At 40.8% G+C, this 25,662-nt stretch overlaps 1 protein-coding gene across 1 annotated transcript; it reads left to right on the top strand.

Annotated features, from left to right (window-relative positions):
- On the top strand, window positions 1-25,363 carry timm23 (translocase of inner mitochondrial membrane 23). Its single transcript, XM_033012928.1, has 8 exons — window positions 1-75; window positions 115-289; window positions 4,749-4,807; window positions 9,269-9,362; window positions 10,624-10,708; window positions 21,034-21,092; window positions 22,853-22,963; window positions 23,842-25,363. Exons 2-8 carry the CDS (start codon window positions 154-156, stop codon window positions 23,955-23,957), a joined length of 660 nt encoding a protein of 219 aa, XP_032868819.1. The 5' UTR covers window positions 1-75; window positions 115-153; the 3' UTR covers window positions 23,958-25,363.
- Window positions 25,364-25,662: the final 299 nt, after the last annotated feature.

Genomic DNA, 25,662 nt, shown 5'->3' with positions numbered 1-25,662 from the left:
GCGAGCGCCGGGCTGCTGCTGTAAAGTGTCGCGCGGGCGCTGGTTGCCATGGTTTGACGGGCCGGTCGGTCGGACATTGCGGCCAAAGATCCTATACCCGCTATAAGATCTTTGATTGCGGCCTCGGCATCGGCTCTCACCCAGCTCGACAAAATGGACAACTCGGGAACCGGCGGAGGCTTGCGGGCCGGCTTCGGCCTCTTCGGCGGCGGTGGCGGAGGAGGAGGTGCGGGAGCGGCCGGCGGCTCTGTGTCAGATTATTCGCAGCCCGACCTTTCCCGTGTCCCCTGTGAGTATTGGCGCTGGCTAGGCCCGAGGCGCCGAGCACCAACCCGGCACCGTGATCGTCCTCGCTTAAAGGGGGCATGTCATTTATATGCAAATAAGTCAGTTATAACTGCCATTAAGTACTGGGCCTCATCGTCTTCATCCACAAGATTTCAGCATCTGCAGTTCCCCGTGTCTAGATACGCTGATGAACAGGCATGAAACATAAATCAAATTAATTTGAAAAATTAATGAAAAAGTCTGAAGAAGGGTCTCGACCCGAAACGTCGCCTATTTCCTTCGCTCCATAGATGCTACCTCACATATTTACAGCAAATATGTCAGTTATAACGGCTCTTTGATCTTGACGAGCATTAAAAATACAGCTACTCACATTGGAGATAGACACAACAAACTGGAGTAACTCAGCGGGACAGGCAGCATCTCAGGAGAGAAGGAATTGCGTGATCCTTCCGGGTCGAGACCCTTCTTCAGAAGAGCAGTCTCAAAGAGAAGGGTCTCGACCCATTCCTTCCCTCCAGTGATGCTGCCTGTCCCACTGAGTTACTTCAGCATTTTGTATATATTTTCGGCGTAAACCAGCATATGTAGCTTCTTCCTGCACATTTTGGTTATCCAATTAAAACTGCTTCTTTGCCTTATGTTTTTTATCTTAAAAAATACAGCAACTCACATTGGTTATGAATAGGTTGTACATGCCCTTCTACAATTGATGAATTTTACTAATTGTAAATTAAGTCAAACCAAGTCAATTTTATTTGTCTCACACATACATACAAGATGTGCAGTGAAATGAAAGTGGCAATGCCTCCCGATTGTGCAAAAACTACAGAACATAATAGAACAGAATCAGTATTTACATGTTAGAATGTCATTAACTTTCTTTGTAGTTATATGGCAAAACTGTAGATTTGCCTGATATTCATCCCTGAAGCCTGATACAAGGGAAATTACTCAAGTTTTTAAATTGAAGATAGACAAAAATGCTGGAGAAACTCAGCGGGTGAAGCAGCATCTCTGGAGCAAAGGAAATGGGTGACGTTTTGGGTCGAGACCCTTCTACAGACTTTTTCACTACTTTTTCAAATTAATTGTTTTATTATGTTTCATGCCTGTTCATCAGCATATCTAGGCACGGGGAACTACAGATGCTGAAATCTTGTGGATGAAGACTATGAGGCCCAGTACTTAATGGCAACTGTTCTGAGAAATTGAAGTAGAGAGGTGGTTGAGATCATTTGACAATCCAGCAATAACTGATTTATAATATGTATTTTTCAGAGAGGGATGATTGGAGGTGGGGGTTTGGGATTGATAGGGTTGAGAATAAGTTGTAGATGCAGAGGTGATTTGGAACATAGTCAAAGGAAACACAAAACCGTACACCACAGGAACAACAAAATATCCCAATTTTATGAGTATGTTGCCTGGACTAGAAGGTCTGAGTTATAGGCAGAGGTTGAGTAGGCTGGGGCTCTATTCCTTGGAGCACATGAGAGTTGATCTTATAGAGGTGTAGAAGATCATGAGAGGAATAGATCGGGTAGATGTACAGTCTCTTGCCCAGCATAGGTGAATCGATGACCAGAGGACATAGGTTTGAGAGGGAAAATATTTAATAGGAATCTGAGGGGTAACTTTTTCTCACAAAGTGTGGTGGACATATAGAATAAGCTGCCAGAGAAGGTAGTTGAGGCAGGGACTATCCCAACATTTAAGATGCAGTTGGACAGGTACATGGATAGGACAGGTTTGGAGTGATATGGATCAAATGCTGGCAGGTGGTAATAATGTAGCTAGGACATTTGGCCGGTGTAGGCATGTTGGGTAGAAGGGCCTGTTTCCACACTATTGACTCTGGTCCAAATATCTGAATCCCTGTCTCCTGCACCAATTTCTCAGTCATACATTCATCAGTTCTATCCTATTGCTACCCTCATTAGCAAGTGACACAATAGTATTCCAGAGATTGCCATCCTCAAGGTCTTGCATTATAATCTTTAACTAGCTCCCTATATTCACTGCGCAGGACTTCATCCCATTTACTATCTCTGTCGTTTGTGCCGACGTGCACAATGACTTCTGGCTTCTCTCCTTCCCCCTTGAGAATGTTCTGCAGCTGCTCAGAGACATCCTGGACCCTGGCATCATTGAGGCAACAGACCGTCCTGGAGTCGCGCTTTCTGTCTCAGAACCTCCTATCTGACCCCCTAACTATTGTGTTTCCTATCTCTATCGTTCTACCTGACTTCACCCTACCCCACTGTGCCTCAGAGCCAGGCTGGGTGCCACAGACCTGGCGGCTGCTGCTCTCCCTTGAATGGGAAACCCCCCCCCAGAACTGTATCCAAACGGGTATACCTGTTTTGCAGGGGGATGGCCACAGGTGATTCCTCTCCGCCTATTCCCTTTCCTGATAGTCACCCATCTATTCTCTGTCTGCACTTGTGTGTGACCACCTCTCTAACCCTTATGTATGAAATTCCTCACTCTCCTGGACGAGCCTGAGGTCATCCAGCTGCAGCTCCAGTTCCCCAACACGGTCTTTAAGGAGCTGCACCTGAATGCATCTCCTGCAGATGCAGTCCTCAGGAACCCTGGACATCTTTCTGAGTACCCACATCCCACAGGCCGAGCACCCCAATAGCTTCCATCTCGCACACACCAGTACCAAGTTGCACTCTGAAACAATCAAAACATATTTGTTGCTTTATAGTATTTTGCATGGTTCAATGTGATTATAGAGGAAAAAAGTCTTGGGAGGAAAAAAATGTTGTAGAAGTTTCCATTTTTGTAAGATAAGTGGTTACGTTTAAAATGGAGCTGGTGCTTGAGCAATGCAGCTCGGAGCCAAGGACAAGGGTAACGTTATTGTTTTGTCGATGTACAGCCAGAGGAATTTTAAGTTGCATTTTCAACAAGGGAATTATTTAATATCCATAGGCAGTCAATATTGAAGATGTATGCAATCGTTCTAAAGATAATTTGCGGTGCAAAAGACAAATGTCTATCTTGGTTTTGATTTAATGTTTTGTGGGTTGCAGTAAGTATAAGTATTATTTATAGATAAAAGCCATCTCTGAATTATTTTTAGGAAGTATTGCTTGGTAGGCATAAAGCAGAAATTCTGGGAATAGTCAGCTTATTTGATAGTTTCCACACAGAGATTCAGTGTTTCAAATTGATGATCTTTCATTGCATCTGGGAAACGTTAGAAATGCATCAGGTTTTGAGCAGCTGCCAAAGATGTTGGTGTTTTATATTATATATATAATATTATATATTATATATATTTAATTTTTTGATTTCCACCCTCTGGAGTATTTCACTTTTGGAATGTTTATATGCAATTCTGGAAGGTTTTGTTACTGGTCATTTTGTTTTCCAAATCCTAAGGAGTCTTTTGTACTGGTCTAGGGAGACCTGCAGTGTTTTGATTTAAACCAGAGATCCTATAGCGGAGATCTTTGATTTAAACTACCCTGTTGTGCTGCACAGTCCACTAGTCCAGAGGCTTCTCTTCCGCCTCTCTGGCTTATAATTGTTGTCAATGTTGATTTTTGCATGGTGCCACAATTAATAGTAGGTTGCTTTGTTGATTAGCATTTGGATGCTACTGCTCACATCCAGGTAAGATGGACAGTAAATGCTAAATTAAACCATTTGGAGATAAAAGGCCAAATGCCAACTTAAAAATACAAGGCCTTAAGGGCAGATGGTGGAGGACTTTAGTCTTTAGACATTAGAGAAAGTGCGTGGAAACAGGCCCTTTGGCCCACTGAGTCGCAATCGCCCCATGGAATAGCACTATCCTACACACTAGCGACGATTTACAGAAGCCAATTAAGCTACAAACCTGTATGTCTTTGGAATGTGGTGGAAACCGGAGCATCAAATTTGAGTGGGAACTCAAATTTCACTGTATCTTAATTGGTACATGTAACAATAAACTGACCTTGAGACCTTGAAATCTAGAGTCACAAGGAGAATGTACAAACTCCATACAGACTGCAGCATCAACCGCCATACATGTAGGACTCTTTGACTCTTTTTGCCTGTTTACCAGGTTTAAACAACCTTTACATTGTATTGAACTTTTTGCCAATTTTACATTTTGTTTTGCAGGCAACCAATTGAGCATTAGTGCCAAGTACATTTATGCTTTAGTGCAGCAAAATGGGTGTCATTAAATTCCACTCTGAAATGAGCACAAAAGCGGGTCCTTGTCCAGTACGTCGAGATGATCTGGAAACCACTCTTGAAAAGTGGACTTTCTCAAAGGAAATGTGTGAAAGCTATGGATTCTTTAAGTGAAATGTCATTCAACAATTGCTAGGTGTGGGTGTGAAAGCAAGAAATACATGCGTTGGTGCAGAAAGGGAGGGTCAGGTTGTGCCTGGGAGGAAAAAGAGAATGAAGAATGTTGCTGGGACTAACTGTTGCTGTTTTGTTGTTTTCAGTGACTGGAATGAGCCCTCTGTCTCCATACCTGAACCTTGATCCTAGATATTTGATTCATGTGAGTAGAAAATGCTTTTCATATGATATATTTTAAGCTCTGTAATGATTGAAATGTGGCATATGTTTTATGAGTGAGACAGATAGAATAGCATATGCTTTCATACAGGATACAGCTCAGATTAGTTTGCAGCATGATTGGATAATTCTCAATTCTATAATTCATTAATTATCTTTTATTAGTTTTTTGAAATGTGGGCAGTGCAGGGAAGTCTGTACCAGTTGGTCTTGAGAATGTAGTGCTAAGCCGCCACCTTGAAACAGTGTAATCCTTATGGCAAAGTTGCTGTTGGGTAGGGTGGGGGTGTGGAGCTCCAACTAAAGGGAGGTTGGTATAGCTAGCTGCAGCCTCATAAGTTCATAAGTGATAGGAGCAGAATTAGGCTGTTTGGCCCATCAAGTCTACTCTGCCATTCAATCATGGCTGATCTATCTTTCCCTCTTAATCCCATTCTCCTGCCTTCTCCCCATAACTCCTGACACCTGTACTAATCAATAATCTATCTATCTCTGCCTTTAAAATATCCATTGATTTGACCTTGTTCTCATAATCCGCTGGACCCTCTCCAGCGCCAGCACATCCTTCCTCTGATATGGTGCCCAAAATTGCTCACAATACTCGCAGCGCCAGCGACCAGGGTTCAATCCTGATCTAATTTCCATTGGAAGTGAACTGCTTGTCCAATGTCTTTCCTGCTAGCTGCAGAGGAATGGTCTGTGTTTCATCGAAGTTGGCAATGGGAAACATAGAAACATAGAAATTAGGTGCAGGAGTAGGCCATTCGGCCCTTCGAGCCTGCACAGCCATTCAATATGATCATGGCTGATCATCCAACTCAGTATCCTGTACCTGCCTTCTCTCCATACCCCCTGATCCCTTTAGCCACAAGGGCCACATCTAACTCCCTCTTAAATATAGCCAATGAACTGGCCTCAACTACCTTCTGTGGCAGAGAATTCCAGAGATTCACCACTCTCTGTGTGAAAAATGTTTTTCTCATCTCGGTCCTAAACGATTTCCCCCCTTATCCTTAAACTGCGACCCCTTGTTCTGGACTTCCCCAACATCGGGAACAATCTTCCTGCATCTAGCCTGTCCAACCCCATAAGAATTTTGTAGGTTTCCCCCCTCAATCTTCTAAATTCTAGCGAGTACAAGCCGAGTCTATCCAGTCTTTCTTCATATGAAAGTCCTGACATCCCAGGAATCAGTCTGGTGAACCTTCTCTGTACTCCCTCTATGGTAAGAATGTCTTTCCACAGATTAGGAGACCAAAACTGTACGCAATACTCCAGGTGTGGTCTCACCAAGACCCTGTACAACTGCAGTAGAACCTCCGTGCTCCTATACTCAAATCCTTTTGCTATGAATGCTAACATACCATTCGCTTTCTTCACTGCCTGCTGCACCTGCATGCCTACTTTCAATGACTGGTGTACCATGACACCCAGGTCTCGTTGCATCTCCCCTTTTCCTAATCATATGAAAGTATTGGAAGGTGGAAAATACAATACAGATTTTACTTTGATGCTAATGCAAAGCGAGTGCTGTCAAATCCAGCAGTGGGAATGCCGCTGCCAAGTTTGTGAGGTTTTGTACAGCTCCTTAAAACTGGGTTCAACACTTTGATGGACCCAACCTCAATTTTAATCTCCTGTGGGTTGGGTGTCAGATCGAAGCTGGCCTCAAGTGTGTTCTGTCAAAAAAGCTTTCTTGTGCCATACATACCTAATTGGGTAGGCGCCATATATTTTAAGAGAAGTTGGCTAATTCTGTTGGGTTGAGTATAAACTAGCTTAGCCGGGAATGGAACCTGATGACCATTGTGGAAGAGTGAGAGACAGAATTGGTTATGGAAGGTAGGGATTTAATAAATGTAGACTCATTTAATAAATGTAGACTCTGACTCTAGTCAGAGGTATGAGTTGGAAAGCTGAGGAAGAAAGACTGGAATTGTTTAATTGTGTGTTTAATGCAATGCTAGTCATGTGAAGAGAGGCAATGAACTGAAGGCATGGTAATACTGTGGGAATATGATCCAGCCACTTCTGAAACATGGATTAAAAATCAGTGTGGATTATAAGGTCTGAGGCAAGATGGTTTAAGGAAAAGGGGAGTCGGCAATATTGTTGAAGGAAAGTTACAGCTGTGAGATGAATGATCTGTTCTAAATCCACAAAATAAACCACATGAGATGAGGAGAAATCATTGGGATCACCAAACAGGAAGATGGAACAATGCCTATTTTTTTTTCATTGTTGTCCTGAGAAATGTAGCAACAATTAGGCAGAAATTTCAACTACCTATAACGTTATTGGAGACATCGACAGAGTAAAAGATGTAGAAGGCACAGAATTCTTGAAATGCATTAGAGAGTATTATCTTAAATCGGCAAGTGAGGCTATGGTGCTGGGTTTAATTTTAGGTAAGAATTGGTCCTCCAAATAGATGGTAATGTTAGAGTGAAGACTGTGACTTAATGAGATTATCATAAGGATATGGTCATAATGAAGCCATGGTGAAATCGCATTTAGCACAATGCCGGTGCCACATCACACCAAGATGCATGGTCTTTGAAGAAGTAAAACTTCATGAAGGACTTTGCAATATTTACTTTTGTCTATTGTGACCATATTCTTATTCAGAATGTAGATTGACGAGATCGAGGTAAAGTAATTTTTCTATATGTTATTTCCCTTGACACATACCACAAATGTAGTCTGTTAGTAATCAGCTGTGTTCTTCAGGCTTCAGCCAGTTCAATAACTGATGGTACTGCCAGACTGATCTTGGCAAGTGTGCAGCCCTGACGCAGACTAAAACACTGTAACACAGCATAGGAATACGCCACATGTCACTTCTGGTGCTTCTCCATGTTAAACATCACCGTGGAACATTATCTCCAATTGAGCGATGGTAGCAAACTGTCATCTGCTTGATGACATGATGCTCCATGGAGCCTGGAGTCAATGTTGAGAACTCCCCATGCCTGTAGAAATGACAGAGGTGAGACAGAGAAATGGAAGAATCCTGGAGAATGGCAGAAATAGTGCCAGTAAATCAGGACCACAGCTACATGCTGATCTGTGTGACTTCACTAGATCATTGGATTTACAGTACCTGCAGCTGTTGTGTAAGCTTTGAAAAATTGGTCACCAAAAAGAAGGCACAAAGGGAATACTGAGAACAAGGAAAGAGGAAGCATTGCTTCAATTCTCTATTTAATCAACAGTTTTTAATATAATCCAATCTCTACACAACACTGAAGCAGTTTGGCAAAGAAATGCTTCTAATCTCATGGGCTTGCACAATAATTTAGTCCCTTGGGTAATGTGCTTTCTCTGACATTGTGCATGCTAGTTAGAATGAGCTCTCTTACACAACTATTTTTCTCCCCTTCCTGTTGTACTTCCATGTATCCAATTAAAAAAAAAAAATAATCTAAACTGGTTTAGAGTATGTGAATTGCTTGTGTACCTGGGATTTTGAGGGACAGCTTTAGTTTAAAATCATTTTACCAAATGGTGTATGTATGAGATTTTTGTTTTGCTTATGGCCTTTTCTTGCCGGGGTAGGGGGAAAGGTGCTGAGGGCAAACATATGTTTATTTGGAAGGAGGGAAGAGTTGTCATTTGGGTTTGTGTTTTTGTGTGAACAAACATAACATGCCATCTAGTGCCAGAGTATTGGAACAATCGCACAACAGCTACAAAAATCTGGCATCCTCAGGATTTTTTAGTCTGACTGGCAGATTTTCTGGATTCTTGGAAATTATTCTTATTAGTATCCCAACGTTCAATTAATTTTTAAGATTTTGCATAGTAGTTAATACACTTTAAGACCAATGAGTTTAAAGGGAGCGCACAAAATGCCCAGCGTGCCAGGTGCTGAACCATCCGGATTTCCGAATATCGTGGATTATCAATTTTGCTGTAATGGCCTTGTGATAGCCATTTCATCTCACAGTTTGGTTGATCTTAGTTTTTTCTGTTGTTTCCATAGCATGTCCATCACTGTATCCAATTAGATTCTAATTAAAATCAATGCATGCGCTGCTATTTGGGAGATATCTAAATGCATGGAATTGTTGCTACGCAAATGGTGGATAATTGTCTCATTAAGTCTACGACAGATCCCAACAGATCTTCCCAACAGATCTTCTCACTGTATGTCAGTACACGTGACAATAAACTAAACTGAACTTTTCCATTCTCCTGCTCTTTGCATCAGAGCCCCACGACTAATTTATCTTGAATTGCGTATCCAATTTTCTTGAAGTTGTTGATCAATTCTGTACCCGCTACATCTACAGTCACTGTATTTCAGATCACAACTACTGATGAAAATGACTTGAATTTTCATCACTGGGTGGGATGTGATGTCGGCATTATGGCAGATCAGAGAGAGATGCATCATAAGATTATATAAAGACTAATTCTCATTTTTGCTTCTCTTTTTCAGGATAATGATGAATTTATATTACCAACAGGAGCAAATAAGACCAGAGGAAGATTTGAACTGGCATTTTTTACAATTGGGGGCTGCTGTATGACTGGTATGTTTGGATTCTTGTCATTAGAATAATCATGCCGTGCAAATTAAAGTTTAATAGATTCTCATTTGCACTGGTAGATGAGACCTTACAAGCAAGTTAAGATGCAGAATTGAGAGATTGGTGGTGGTGGGAGGGGATAAGGGGGGGGGGGGGGAAATGTAAGTCATGGGCAGATACACAGTGGTGACAAACTCAACATTGTTGAGTTAGAACATAGACTTTGATCAAATTGGACCTTTATTGAAGCTAAGTGGTTCATGGTACATTGAGAGAACAATTGTATACTTGTGTGAGAATGCCTGGTAGATATTTGGTTTACTTGGTGTTACTTAATCTGGAGTTGTGTTACTTGGTCAGTTACAATAGTTAATATAATTCTTAATCTTGAAGCATCTACCTCTGCTTCCCAAATAAAACTGCTCTATAGTAGTGGCCAAGGAAGGCATGGTGGCGCAGTAGTAGAGTTGCTGCCTTACAGTGCTTGCAGCGCCGAAGACCCGGGTTTGATCTCGACTACGGGTGCTGTCCGTACAGAGTTTACGTTCTCGCTTACGAAACCGAGATCTTCGGTTTCCTCCCACACTCCCAAGACGTACAGGTTTGTAGGTTAATTGGCTTGGTATAAGTGTAAAATTGACCCTAGTATGTGTAGGATAGCGCTAATGTGCAGGGATCACTGGTTGGTGCGGACTCGGTGGGCCGAAGGGCCTGTTTCCACGCTGTATCTTTAAACTAAACTAGTAATTTAATCTGCAGATAATTCATTTTGCAACATTTCCCACTGACTAAAAGTAAGTTTAATTGGAGATGTCAGGTCACTGAAAGTGGAGGGAGATGTTTTAGGTCTGTGTGGAGCTTCGAAGAGATGTGCATTTTTCTTGCAAGTATGAGTGAAAAAATGCTGATGAGCATTCCACTGTTTCTGACCAATATAGGCAAGTCAAATCAATGTAACTTTGATCCACTGGGAATTATTTCATAATGGCTCCTCATTTAGTCAATATTTAGGGTTACATGCTGACTCCTTAATGTGGAAATGTATGCATCAGTAAAACGACAGATTAATGTTTTTTCATTGAATCTAACTATTTTAATGGAGCAATTAACACAGCTTGCTCACCAGTATTAAGACTAATTCATCATGTGTCTATAGTTCATTTCATATACATGTTATTAATTGAGAATTTGACACCGGTTTCTTCAGGAAAATGTCAGACGCTCATTTTAAACCTGGAATTTTCTGTATATTTTGTTTAATCAGGTGCTGCTATTGGTGCAGTAAATGGCTTGCGTCTGGGCTTGAAGGAAACTCGGGATATGAATTGGTCAAAACCTAGAAATGTCCAGTGAGTATTTGTTCAATGCAGACTCCTTTCCCAATTCTATAACGAGCAAGGAAGGCTATAGATATATAAACCATAGAATTTTGTAATCAACGTAAAGCTAAATTGATAAAGCGTGTCGGTGCTATGAAACAGAGGGACCCAGGTAAATCCATGCCTTCATCTCCTCCCGACTGGACTATTGCAACTCACTTCTCCTTGGCATCAGCTCCACCTACATCAACCGACTCCAACTGGTCCAGAACGCAGCCACCCGACTCATCACCCACACCAAATCCTGGCATCACATCACTCCAGTCCTCAAACAACTTCACTGGCTTCCCATCTCCCACCGAATCACCTACAAAATCCTGATCCTCACCTACAAAGCCCTCCACCATCTGCCCCCCCCCCCCCCCCCCCATATCTCACTGAGCTCCTCTCCTTCTACCAACCCTCACGGTCCCTCAGATCCACATCAGCCCGTCTCCTCTCCATCCACAAGTCCAACCTCCGCAGTTTTGGGGACAGAGCCTTCTCCAGGGCAGCTCCCAGGCTCTGGAACTCCCTCCCCCAACTGATCCGCAATTCCATGTCCCTCACCATCTTCCAGTCCCGCCTCAAGACCCATCTCTTCACCTCTGCCTATCCTTAGCCCCACGTCCCCTCCCTTTTCATCTGTGCATTAATTGCCTCATATTGTGTTTTGAATTGTATTCTGTCTTTACTTTGTGTACTAGTCATGTCTCTACTATTTATTTCATTCCCCTTACATGTTTTTCCTCTACCTGCTAAATTTTTGTAAGGTGTCCTTGAGACTCTTGAAAGGTGCCCATAAATAAAATTTATTATTATTATTATTAGAAGTGTTTTTCTTCCAAACTAGGTTTGATGAAGGGCCTTGGCCCAAAATGTCACCTATTCCTTTTCTCCAGAGATTCTGCCTAACTCACTGAGTTACTCCATCTAGAAGAAGCACATGCCATATTGTGATTTTTTTTTTTGTGTGAAAATCTATTAGTAAATCACAAAAGGACATTGTGTGTGCATTTATGTTTGGATATTTTCAAGATAAATAAATCAATTGGTGTTCCAGTGACTAAAAGTGGTTTCAGTGGCGCTCCTCTATATATTTAGACACTTACATTATCAATGTAAAATCTATAATTATACATTTTAACCATGTACAATACTATGTCCTATTCATGCAGATGCAACCATGTATAAGTTGCAGATTTTCAATACTGTATAAATCTGTAAACTATACCGGTTGCATGTATGTACAAGTCTGCCATTTAGAGGATAGCCGTTTTACACAAAAGCCTTCCTTAAATTGAAAATGCATATAACTTTCTTACCTCATCCCCATCCATAAGATTTGGATTAATAGTGTGTGTTTGGGTGGGTGGGGCAACAAAATATAAATTTCTACAGGGCAGTCGGGATAAATGTGAAAGCTACAGGCAGGTAAGCCTTGCATCAGTGGTGGGGAAGTTGCTGCCTGTTATGTGTTTATTACTCCATGAGGGGGAGCTGCACTTATAACCATATATAACCATATAACAATTACAGCACGGAAACAGGCCATCTCGGCCCTACGAGTCCGCGCCGAACAATTTTATTCCCTTAGTCCCACCTGCCTGCACTCATACCATAACCCTCCATTCCCTTCTCATCCATATGCCTATCCAATTTATTCTTAAATGATACCAACGAACCTGCCGCCACCATGTGTGCTGTCATTCACACAGCTGGTGAATCTGGGTTCCTCTCTAAATCTGAAAGCTCCGAGCCAGAGGAAATGCCTTGCATGGATTTCAAGGGTGCAAATTCCATACTAAGCACAGATTTTTTGTTGGGGTATGAAGTTGTGATTATTCTTATTGGAGTAAATCGGTGTCATGGAGCTAAATTCTATTACGTAACCTATTGGGCTTGCAAACAGTTCCCGAAGTACTTATCATTATAAATGAAACCACAAAGCTTCCCTCGCATATCCTCCCATCTCCATAGTGGAGATGGAAATGTTAAAGTGAAATTAGGCAGTTCAAAACACTTGCATCTGAGTGTATTTACGACCTTTTTTTTAACGTTGTCCAAATACAAGTTTGTTTTTGCATCAGCAGGAGTTGTCGTATGTGTTCTATTGCTGATGAATTAGTTTTGAAAAGTGATATCTAGTTGGAATAGGGAAATGTCATAAATAACAACTCTGGTAGACAGGCATATAATTATTTATTATTAGATGAGGGTTGTCGGCCAAATTGGCAGAATTCCCAGTGACTGAGCAGTCTTGAATGATCACTTGAACCACAGTAACCGGCAAATCTTTGCTCTAGGTTTATCATTTGGTACTGAAAGATTATATGTTGAGCAATGCAATCTTTTTACTGCAGAGTATTAGCCTAAATCACGCAATCCAAATTCTATTGGATCCAAAATCATCTGACACAAAGGCCCATGTTTTTGTTATTTGGCATACAACATTTGTTGCTTCAATAACATTCAATGGCACCTGTGATATAATATTGAGAGCTGAATCATCTTGGCTGTGTTTTTGACCAGTTAAAATATATTCCACATTTCCAACTTTTTGAAGCCTGGATTGGTGCATTTTTTCTTATGCATATTACTTACACTGATAATATCGTTGTATATTGCACTTAGATACCACAGTTCTGGTTTTGACAAGGTGTGCATACCTACGAGGATACAGATGACATAAATAATAAGGTTATGTTTCAAACATTGATGACTGAGAATAGCTTGCTTGCTCTCTGTACTTTGTGCTGAGAAGCCCTTGGGGTGGGAGAAACAATGCATGTAGTGTGAGAGGAAAAACATGAAGGTTGGAGCAAATGAATTTTGAGATGCTTTAGTAGAGCTTTGATCAGCATGGTTTTTGTACCTTGATCTCTTTCTTGCAGTGTTGCTGAGCTGACAGGTTCTTTTTTGATTAGATTAGCAGTTAATTGTGACACGGGCACAAGATGTTTCATTAAAAATACCTCCCACCTTCCATTAAAAAGCTGCCAAATCCATTCAGCTGAAACTTGGGGAGGCTTGTGACTTCTGAGTGGAGGCTAAAGTCCATTGTAGTTAAGTGCTGTGGTCAGGTTAACTCCACTAGGCTCGAGTATTCAAATTGGTAGCATTGACTGGTTCCCAGCAGGGCAGAGAAATGTGACCACTAATGCCTATGGAGCAAGTCTTCAGCTCCATTGACATTGGGAGAAAATGAATATGGTTTGGGGAGGGAGGGAGGGGGGGGGGGTGGTGCGTGTGTGGGTGGATGATTGGATTTGAGCAGCTTCATTTCCCTGCCACTTCACTGAACACATTAATTTTCCTGTTTCTGCATTACGCAGAATTGGACAAAAGGTGAATCCTGACACTAAGTTTAAATACAGTAAATGGTTGGGGACGAGACAGGCTGGTAAAATAGACCAGTAATGATAGATTACATTTAATACAACATAATATGAAATACTGAACATTTGGGAATGAAGCTAAGAGGCAATACAAATTTAAAAACAAACTGTTGAAGGAACTCAGCCGATCAGTCAGCATCTGTGGAGGGAATTGACAGATAATGTTTTGCATTTGGGTCTTTCTCCAGATTCTGGGGGGGTGGGGTGGAACTAGGCTGGAAATATGAGCTGGTGGTGGAGTAAGACCTGGTAAGTGATAGATGTATATAGGTGAGGGGGGTGATTGGCAGATGGGTAGAGATAGTGACCAGCTCTGAAGGAAATCAACAATCTGAAACATTTCCGCCTTTCCTCTCTCCACATTTGTGTGTGTTTTCACAATTCTCATCAGCAGTGTTTTGCTTCTCAGTTCTAACGCTGTCTTTGATGTCCATCTCTGCTTGCATTCCCTTTACTTACAACAAGGTAATCTGAAAATAACTGGTCAACCATCTTCCCCAAGTCAGCACCACCACTACCACTTATCAGTCAGTCTCTCCTGACCTCCACCCTATCACAGAAGGGGGGAGGGAGGGGGGTGTTCTTTCCACTCCACTCCCTTTTTTCTGTAAGTTAAAGCATGCTTTATGATGAGTTCTGACGAAAGGTCATTAACCCAAAATGTTAATCCGGTTCCTCGCCACATTTGCTCCGTGACTCAGAGTATCGCCAACGTTCTTCATCTTTGTCTCCCATTAATCTTCAATGAAATACATGTTCCCTGCGTGCTGCAAGACCCGCTGTGGCTTTAGATGTTGTGTCAAAATCATTTATTTCCCTTTAGTGTGAAACCAAATCACGTCGATAAATACAATTAAGACAAATGCCTCTTAGTCTGCTTGAAATGACTCCCACTGTCAGTAATCCATTTTGTGTAGCTCACTTCAAACAGAACCTCAGTCTGGAAGGATTAATTGTATAATTACATTGCCTGGTACTTTAAATGGTCACATTGATATAGCCCTATGGTTGCATTAATTAAATCCTTTGATTTTATTTTTGTGAAATATACGCTCTTTTCAATGTTTTTCACGGCCTCAAGTTGTCCCGATGCATTTTACAACCATTAGGTACTTTTCTATGAAGAGTAGTAGGTATGTTGCAAAGCCTACCTGAAGTGTCTTTGAAAATCTGCCGCTGCGGGTGTGCGCGATTTTGGCGCCGTTTAGAGGGGGCGGGTTTAAAACGCGATTTTCTCTAGGCTGTTCAAATCGAAGATGTTCAGCCTAGTTAATTATTAACGAAAAATCGCTGGAAGACCCCGTCGCAAAAGCTATTATTAGGTTTAAAGGCCTTGAATAATAGTTATAGTAGTTTAAAAATCAATCTCTAAACCCGCGACCGCCAGCAACCGCAGGGTCTCATAAAGCAAATATCTGAAGGTATGCTGTATATTTTTACATTAAAAAGGGCTTCTAAAGATCCCTTTATACAAAGTTTAATATTGCGAGTAGCTCATTTTGGGCCCATTATATCGCGCAGTATTTTTCTGGGCATTTGGGGCACAAATCTACCGCAATGTGAACGTTCTAAACCAGCGCGTTCCACAGGGACCCACTGGAAAGCTGATTTAAATGGGCATTTATTTACAGCAATTGAACACTAAATTCCTTCCATTTGGCCTATAAATTAATGTAAATGAGATTTAAAAATCATGTTTTATTGTGAATTATTTGTGAATATTATTTGGACATTTAGGCTATTTAAAAATGTTAATCATTTATTAAGAAATGGATAGATGTTTAGATCTAGTAATTGAAGTCTGAAATTAGCTACAATTAGGTAACTAACTAATTATATGCTTTAATTTCAGGTCATCCAAGTAAGATTATTTTATATTTGTTTCAGAATGCTTCATTCTATGATAACTGAAAATTTCATTCAGTTCTCTTAATTTTTAAGAAAGTTATGGGCTTTTGACTGTTCACGATCACAGCTTTTTTGTTATGTCCATAGAAAATCAATAGGGAACAAGATGCTCATTTCCGAGTATGAAAATGGCCATAACTTTTTAAATACTTGAGATATGAAAGTGAATTAGGTGTCAAATTAAACTTATTTTTATGCTTTATCTGATGGGATAAATTACAGACTTGATTTTTAAAATCTCAAAATTTTGTAACATTGCTAAGAGTAGTCACTCTGGTATGTCGTAAATAATTTGTGTACAGGAGGTACACAGTAATGTGAACAGTAATACAAAATAGTTTTCATTCACTGCTGATCCACGATGTTTGGCTCCTTTTGCGGATACAAATGAAGGTCAAAATTAAATGCCCAGTTTGCTGTTTTGTTTTCCTCTTTCCACCCATCTCTATCTTTATTGGCTTCCAGTAGAACGAGAGCGACAATCCAACAGACAACAGTGCAGGCTCTTGTAGAGAAGAACCTGATGAGCTACTTGGGGACAGCTGATTTCTAATGGTATCTCACCACCAGTTGTTACTCTCACTGAACATTTGGAACGTTTAGTAAATGTTGACCTCCACAGTTACTGACTTTTCATTATCTGTAATTTCCCCAAGGTCGCCTAACTTTTCGTCATGTCTTATCAATAGTTGTACAGCTGTTTCAGCGAGTACGTGTTATTAGTCTGATCCACCAAGCCCAAAAGATCGCTTATCATTTTTTTCAGGAATGCTGCATTTATTGCAGAGAAATATCTTTGTCCCTTTTTTTCTCCCAACTGAATTTCATCCTAATTTATGACAGTTCTAGAAATGTAATGGTACTGCAGTGATGAGCATTTAATATTCAAATTTGAAACATCAATTAATAATCCTGCATTAACAAACATGTATAATCCACAGCATTGGTGAATCGATTAAAAAATATGTTGTAAACACTTTCAAAATACTATTTCTACTAATTATGGTATATTGACGAGTGGCGCCGTGAGTCGGCAGCCTCGCCAGCAGCTGATTGTCCTTTCGACTTTTTGTTGTTGTTTTTAGTACGTCTAAAAGTATGTTTTAATGAGGTGGGAGGTGGGGGCGGGGAAGGGGGAAACTGTTTTTCAGTCACTTACCTCGGTGGAATGTGACTTTTCTCCTAGTCGCATATTCGCCCTTCCTCGCGGCCTTACAGCTTGGATTGGTGCGGCCTCTCCCGGAGTCGGGCCTGGAGCTTCTAGCCGTGGGCGCGGCGTAGACTTTTCATTGCGGAGCCTGGGATCCCTTGCCAGGGATCGCCGGAGAAGAGCTCCGACCGCCGGACTGCGGCCCATAACATCGTGAAGCAGTGGTCTCCAGTAGGAAGTGGCCGATTCGGGCCATGCGAGCCGCGGAGTGTCCGTCCGTCCCGATGTCGGAGTTTTGATCATCCCGCCGAGAGAGCCTGTACATCGGGCTGTCCGTAGTGGTGACTGCGTAGGGTTCATGGCCGCGACCACGGTGAACAAAGGAGGAAGACTGACTGAAAGTTATTGCCTTCCACCACAGTGAAGAATGTTGATTCCACTATGGTGGATGTTCATGTTGTATTTTATTGTGTATTGTGCTCTTTGTGATTGTGTGGCTGCATGGTAAATCAAATTCCACTGTACCTGAATTGGTGCATGTGGCAATAAATGTGAACTTGCACTTGATTATCCCATTTTCTACTACATCAGTTTAACATTTTCATTTAAATAACTATTGTATTTACCTCAATTTACTCAAGCTGATGATTCCAAGTATTTGGAAATTTGTTCTGACATCGACCCTAAAATTCCAAAAGCAAATGCTACAGCTTAAATGTGAATGGTTCCTTGAATATTTGAAATCGGGTGACTTTATTTTGCAAAGGTCCATGTTTGTGCAGCTGTGTTGGCTTGTGTACTGCTCATCTTATCAGTCGGAATGATGCAAATGGGGAATCATTCTTTAGACCAAATGTATGGGTTTTATGCTGTGACCCTGCATTTTACACTTCCCAATATGTGTGCTGAGCATCTGAATGATGCAACAGTGAGCAATGTATTTGAACAAATAAGCTGTTTAAAAAATATTTTTTTTCACTACTGCAAAGGCCACAAGATAAAATTAAAACCACAGCATACTTTTAAATCCTATTGGATTTAATGTTGAATAATTGTGATCAGAGTAAGCACAATGTTTTGTTTAATTAATTGTATAACTTAAGTGATATAACTTCCAAAGACGTACATGTTAGTAGGTTAATTTGGCTTTAGTAAAATCGTCCCTACCATGTAGGATAGTTCTAGTGTACAGGGATCGCTGGTCTGTGTGGACTTAGTGGTCTGAAGAGCCTGTTTCCATGCTGTATCTGTAAATTAAAAAAATAATAATAATTTCAATGAGTGTTTAAACATAAATCCCTCTGGAAGTCTATGAGGTTTTTTTTAATCAATATCTTCTCAGTAATACAATGTGTGTACTTCAGACCAAGTGCAGATGTAACTTGGATTGGTAAAACAGAACAAATGTGCTTTGACATTCAGTTTTTGGTAAATATAAGTAGATCCTGAGGCTTATCTCGCACTTGATGTAAAAAGGTCCATCTCTGAAGCTTTGGAGAGGATGCTGATTCCTGGAGGCCTCAGTTCCTCCTGGCGTTGGTAAAATTATCCCTACTGTGTTGGATCGTGCTAGTGTACAGGCCGCCTCCTTTAGCTACTGATCGGGTGAAGTGGTCCTGGTTCATAATGTACTTGCTGCAAGGACCTTGGCTCCAAATATGAGTTTTCAGAATCAAGTGGCAGCTTTTAATTTTTTTTTACTTGATTTGGAACCTCGAAAGTATGTACTTTCTATACAGCCATTTATTGAAAACCTGTGGATTTCTTGACTGAAGTTAATGATATTATTTCCCTTTATCCTCAAGCCCATTAACTTGCTGACAAATACTTATTATTTTATATAAAGTTGGTACAAAAAACATTTGTATTTTTTAGCATATCAACAGTTCCACTGGAGATTTGGGCAGAAAGTTTAGGTTGACAGCATGTAGCAGTGCTAAAGAAAATCTAGTACTAGTCTCGTTGGTATGCTTTAGTTTCGCTGACACTTAAAAAATAAAAGGTTCCATGTGCCCTTTTGGTTGTGGGCAAAGCAAAAACTCAGCACTATTTTGTCTATTCTGTTTCCTACATAATAATGTTTACACAAATGAAAATTTCAGTGGATTGCAAAGTGCTTTGGGATATTTGGTCACTAAGAACATTACAGAAATACATCTGTTTGTACCATTACATTTGCTATAGGAAACATGAGAGCTCAGAATTCATTTTAGTAGCCAGAGTGTATTAATTCCAAGTAGTGTATAGAAACATGGATGAAATGGTTTCAACAGCACTGCAGTTAATTATGCCTGGGTCCGTGACAAGTTTTGGGAAAAGGCCATTGATGAATGAATAAGTTTATTGGCCAAATATTCACATACAAGGAATTTGCCTTGGTGCTCTGCCCGCAAGTGACAACATGACATACAGTGATCGTTAGGAATGACACACAAAACATTAAACATTAATAATAAACATTATTGATTCAGCATGTGAATTAAATAAAATACCAGAGCAAAAGGAGGCTACCGATTTTTGGTTATTGAGTAGAGCTACTGCTCATGGAAAAAAATCTGTTTTTATGTCTGGTTGTGGCAGCTTTGACAGTCCCGGAAGTCTATTCCTGCCTGATTAAGTTGAACCTGAGCTTTCCAATTATACCCCTCCAATCCATTTTTTCTTTTATTAGTTGCACTTGGAACTCATTGTTACCACCCGTTTCATTGACCTTGATATTTTTGCTGACAATCTCCATACTCCACCCTTTTAGAATAGCTCTTATTCCTTTGATATGATATTTTTTATTAAATGCCATGCACTGCCTATCACTAGCTGTATAACATTTAGTGTATTGAATTATCAGAATAATTGCTGCCAGTTTTACCGCTGCCTTTAGAAATATTTTTAAATTACTTTATAGAGCCTTGTTTTATTTCTCTGGCTTGTCCATAGTCAAGAAAATTTCAACAGCTCCATTGCAGTGTTTCTTTAATGTATTTTGTTTCTAAACCAAACCCATACAAAACCTTGCTTTGCTAACACCCCCAGCTTATGACTCTGGACAATCATTTCAAAGAATCATATTTCAATCTTTCCCACAGTCTTGTTCCACTGTTTTGCACCACCTTCCCACAGCTCTATGACCTCCATGATCCCCCTGCTCCTCATTCCCGTCTTCAATCCCTCAGTCAGGTTTTGAAGGAAATCCCGATCCCTAAAGAAAATTATGTACAAAGGAGCTGCAGATGCTAGTTTACACTGAAGTGGGACAGGCAGCATCTCTGGAGAGGATTGGGTGACGTTTCTGGATAAGGCCCTTCTTCAGGCAACTTGTCACAGAATGATACAGTGTGGAAACGGGCCCTTCGGCCCAACTTGTCCACACCGGCCAACAACGTCCCAGCTACACTTGTCCCACTTGCCTGTGCTTGGTCCATATCCTTCCAAGCCTGTCCTATCCATGTACCTGTCTAACTGTCTCTTAAACGATGGGATAGTCCCATCCTCAACTACCTCATTTGGCAACTTCTTCCATACACCTACCACCCTTTGTGTGGAAAGAGTTACCCCTCGGATTCATATCAAATCTTTTCCCCTTCACCTTGAACCTATGTCCTCTGGACCTCTGAAGAAGGGTATCAACCCACAAGATCACCCATTGCTTCCCTCCAGAGATGCTGCCTGTCCCACTGAGCATTGTGTGTCTACCCAAGGAAAATTACTTGGCCACATTTCTCATCTTACACTGATTCCCTCTTCTTGGGTGATCTGGACCCCACCTTCTAATATGCGATGGAAATCCTGCTAAGTTTCAATGTTTTTAAAGACATAATTCCAATATTTATAAATGAGTGCTCAAAGCTTGTCTTATTTTGCAGAATCCTGAACATGGTCACGAGGCAAGGTGCTTTGTGGGCCAACACATTGGGCTCCTTGGGTAAGTGTGTACTTGTGTTTGTCAATAGTTAGTTCACATATTTTTTATGTGTGTAAGTTAATATGTTAGTCTGTGTCCAAGATGGCTGTCGGAAGGGAGAGTGGACGCTAGCGCGCTTTAGCTGCCGCTGCTCTCTCTTCACATTGTGTTTTTTGATTTTTTGTCTTTGGAGCGATTTCTGTCTTTAATTTGTATATTGGTGATGTCCTTATTATTTATTTTACTCCGACTATATGTTTTTTTCTCTTCTGTTAATTTCTGTAAGGTGTCCTTGAGACTTTGAAAGGTGCCCGAAAATAAAATTTATTATTATTATTACTACATATTGGTGGTGGGGGGGTGGAAGGGGGAACTTCAATTCTTGCTCAGTAAGCATTTCTTGGCAGAATTGATGGTTCGTTCAATGGTACTTTATTGTCATATACTGAGGTACAAAAGAGAGCATTCATTTTTCTTTGCATCAATTCTTTTGAAAACATTTCACTACTAAGAATAATGTATCCTTGATTCACACAATTATGGTTATTTCATCCTCCCACTTTTATACCCCAACTTCAACAACCCACACGTTTGAGAGTTGGAGGTTTTTTGATTCATGCTAAAAGCTTTTGCTTTTTTTCCACAATGTTGACAGCAAAGTGTCAACGTTCAGCAGGTAGCAGTGACCCTCCAGTACTTTCCCGAGAGGCAGCGAGTCTTGGTCTGTGTTACCTTGCTATGGGTTGCTGACATGCCACTGCTCAGTGGGCTCTGATCCCATCAAGTAACCTCAGTGTCACGGCACCTGTAATCAGGAGCAAGATCTTTATTCCGTCTGACCTTTCCTTCTCGATCGTGCCTCGCTCTGCTGCCGCATCAGTCTGACAAGACTTACTCGAGGAGGAAATGAAATTGAAACATGAAATGGTCGGCACACTCAGCTAGTTAGGCAGAGACAGACAATGTTTCGGGTCAATCATCATGGGACACGCTGATGAAGGGTCATTGACCTGAAAAATTGATGGTTTCAGTTAATATTAATAAAAGGAAGTGCTGATGGAATGCATTGCACTGAAAGCTGATTCAATCCCCAGGGCAAGCACAGTAGTTCATTGTCAATCCCTGGAACTCTGATTCATGCCAGGTAACTTCAGAATGCTATGAGGAGTCACCCTCCTTGATGAGGAGCTAGAATTACACACAGGGTGATGAAATGAACAATGATACATTATTGTGCCTAAGGAACATCAGTGAATGTGTGCTGTGCAATCATTTGTAGGAATAAAAGCTTTTATTTTTAACTTTTCCAATTTTTTTTTTTTAACTGATTTGAGTCCAAAGGTTACAAAAGAAATCCACCATGCTGGAGTGCCATTATTCCTTGAACTTACCAAACCAAGTCTCTGACTTGGCCTCATAACTACTACCCCAGAGCAGTGAGATTTGTACTGTTTTATGTTTGTATTGCCCATTGATCAACTTGTGATTTGTGTACCATGACATCTTGTTTTCTATTCCTCGAGCACCTGTTTAAACCTCAGATAGATACAAAAAGCTAGTGTAACTCAGCGGGACAGACAGCATCTCTGAAGAGAAGGAATGCGTGGCATTTCGGGTCGCCCGTTCCTTCTCTCCAGAGATACTGCTTGTCCCGCTGAGTTACTCCAGCTTTTTGTGTCTATCTGAGGTTTAAACCAGCATCTGCAGTTCCTTCTTACACATCTTGTATGTTTGAACCTCACTGTCTGACCACATCACTTACACCTTACTTGTTTATGCAGCTCTCCTGTACAGCACCTTTGGTGTTGTAATCGAAAAGGTTCGAGGTGCAGAGGATGACCTGAACACAATGGCAGCGGGGTCCTTAACTGGTTTGCTGTACAAATCTACAGGTAAATCTAATGGGATTCAAGGTTTCATTAGTCTAAAACTTTGCTTCCCTGCTGGTCAGCTGTCTGGTTATTGATCATAATCTATTACTGTCATGTGTACACAGCTAGTGAAAATCTTTGCATGTTATCCACTCAACTCAGCCTATACATGAGCACTATCAATACATACTCGAGTACAACAGGTATTGCAAAGAAAAATATACCAGAGTGCAGAATATTGTGCTGCAGCGTTATAGTATTATTGTTACAGGGAAGTGCAATTTTTTTTTAAACTACAAGGTCTGCTATGACGTAGGTTGGAAGATCAGGACTACACCCTAATTTATGGGAGACGGACTATACTCTAGCTTGTGAGAGGACTGTTCCATTAGTCATGAACCTGAAGAAGGGTCTCGACCTGAAACGTCACCTATTCCTTTTCTCCAGAGATGTTGCCTGACCCACTGAGTTTCTCCAGCATTTTGTCTATCTTCTGTTCCATTAGATACTGCTTCAAATTTATTATTGAGTTGGAGATATGTTTGTGCACATTGGGTTTTAAAAAGGAAAACTGAATATAATTAAATGAAAAATGACAGAATGTGCTTTGTGTTTGTAAAATATTGCTAGGTAAGTCCAGCTCGTTATTTTGGACCAGTTTGAAACGCCGCAATTCTCCCGATATTCATCCATCCATCCCACAAAATGTTTGAGATCTAGTTTCACTATATTAGGCTAAACTTTTATTTTAAGGTCCTTTCTTCACAGCTTATGCTTGCTGATTATTGATCTGCCTTGCTATAGTTTAGCTGTAGAGCTAGTGTATCAGAAAACTCTGCCAAGACGTTCTGTAGACTACGTGCAGTGTAACCTTTTTCTCCCCTTGTTTCTTTATCCAGCTGGGCTTCGTGGGGCTGCACGGGGAGGATTTATCGGTCTAACTCTGACTGGACTCTACGCTCTCTATAACAACTGGGACCATATAAAGGGCTCGTCTGTGCGACACTCCCTCTGAGGCTACACTTTGGAATTTGTGTGGGAAGAATCAAGGTGACATCTGAATAGGAAATAAGTGAATGAGACCTAACATCTAAGTTGCATCAGCTTTTAAAAAAAAAAAACAATTTAAATACTTTATCATTTTTTGTGATTTGATTTGGAAAGCACTCGCACATTGTGAGTGGATCACATTGTTGTACTGGCTGATTCATCCCAATCTCATTGTGGCAGTGAAATGAGCAGAATCAGAACAATTCCAAATTCCACCAGGCAAGGCTTTTGAGATTAGCAGCAATTCCAAATAGAACGGATCAGTGTAGAAGGATGCTCCATTGGCAGAAATTGGAGACTGCACTTGCAATGAGCAGAATGATGCAACAAACATTGGATTAGAATCTCCATGCCATTATAACTGTTGGGACATTGCCACCAGACCCCATCCCTCTCAAATGTTTTCAATGGCCAATTTTGTTCTTTAGTTGTATAATAATGTCTGGATCGGTTGGAGATATCAATATATCATGGACTACTCTGGACGTCCATTCTATATTAAATTCTGGCATTGGGCATCTCTCAACCTCTGCAGTGGTATAGACCTGACAGCATTGGTGCCTTTACCCAGACCAGTGTGTCTGATATATATGAGCAGCAACCTCATGGACTGCACCGATTGTCCGCATTGTTCTGTTGGTCTCTGACGCAGCCAATTTGTCTGCTCTGACATAATTATGGCAAAGGAGCTGATCAGATGGTTTCCTCTCACTTCCTCTACTGTGTAGCACTTGCTGAGAATGGACTAGCTAACCTCTTGCCTTTGTACAGTTCAGCCCAGTTCTGTCTGGTGTTGTGGCTTCGTGGAATGCTTCACTCATCAGCATTTATAATTGTGTTGTGGGGGTTGTAACAATGCCACAGCTGCTCCTACCTATTTGTTTTTTTTCTTATCACTTCAGAATCAAGTTTCTTCCCAATAAAACAGAAAATGTGCATGCAATCTGTTTTTTATTGGTGTACTTCCCTTTAAAGAAAGCTGTGTAAATACTCAGTAATTATGTATATGGACATGCTTTAGAAAAAATGAGCAATAGTTGTGAAGAAAATGGTGACTTGGAAAGGGAAAACCAAGGTTAACAACTGAAAATAAAGATGTTGAGAATGGATGTCAAAGAGGGGAATTGTCTTCTGATCACTTGTAAAATATTGGAGGAATCCAGAGAAAGGTGCACAGGGACTCGGCAACGAAAGACCTTGTGGGCTGCTCCTTGAATTGTTACTAGTTATTTGGGTCAAAGACTCCATCCCTTTTTAACTGTTCTATTTGTATGTTTTGTTTTAATCAAATGTATTCTATCACGAGGAATCTAGTCACAAACTGTATGGCAAGCACAGCACAGAATAAAGGATATTTATTGTGTAAAAAAACATGTTCTGATTCGACTTAATATTGTTCACTAATGCATGCAGCTTAGTTCAAAAAACTTTGTTTAAACCATCTCAAAACTGTCAAGGGCACATTTTGAATTGCTTTGAGAGATAGAGGTACCGGGTATATATGAAAACAACGCGTAACCATTCTGAGACCATGGTTCTGTACTGTGAGTAGTTTTTCTGATTGTAAAGACAGCAAGAGATTTAGTATAGTAAGGTAATTGAGGGCTATGGGTTTAATGCAGGCAAGTGATACTGAGGTGAAAGATCAGCTCTGCTCTTAAATGGTGGTG

Source organism: Amblyraja radiata, chromosome 37, assembly GCF_010909765.2.
Source record: "Amblyraja radiata isolate CabotCenter1 chromosome 37, sAmbRad1.1.pri, whole genome shotgun sequence".
Classification (NCBI taxonomy): Eukaryota; Metazoa; Chordata; class Chondrichthyes; order Rajiformes; family Rajidae; genus Amblyraja; species Amblyraja radiata.
This window is presented reverse-complemented; position numbering and strand designations above follow the sequence as displayed.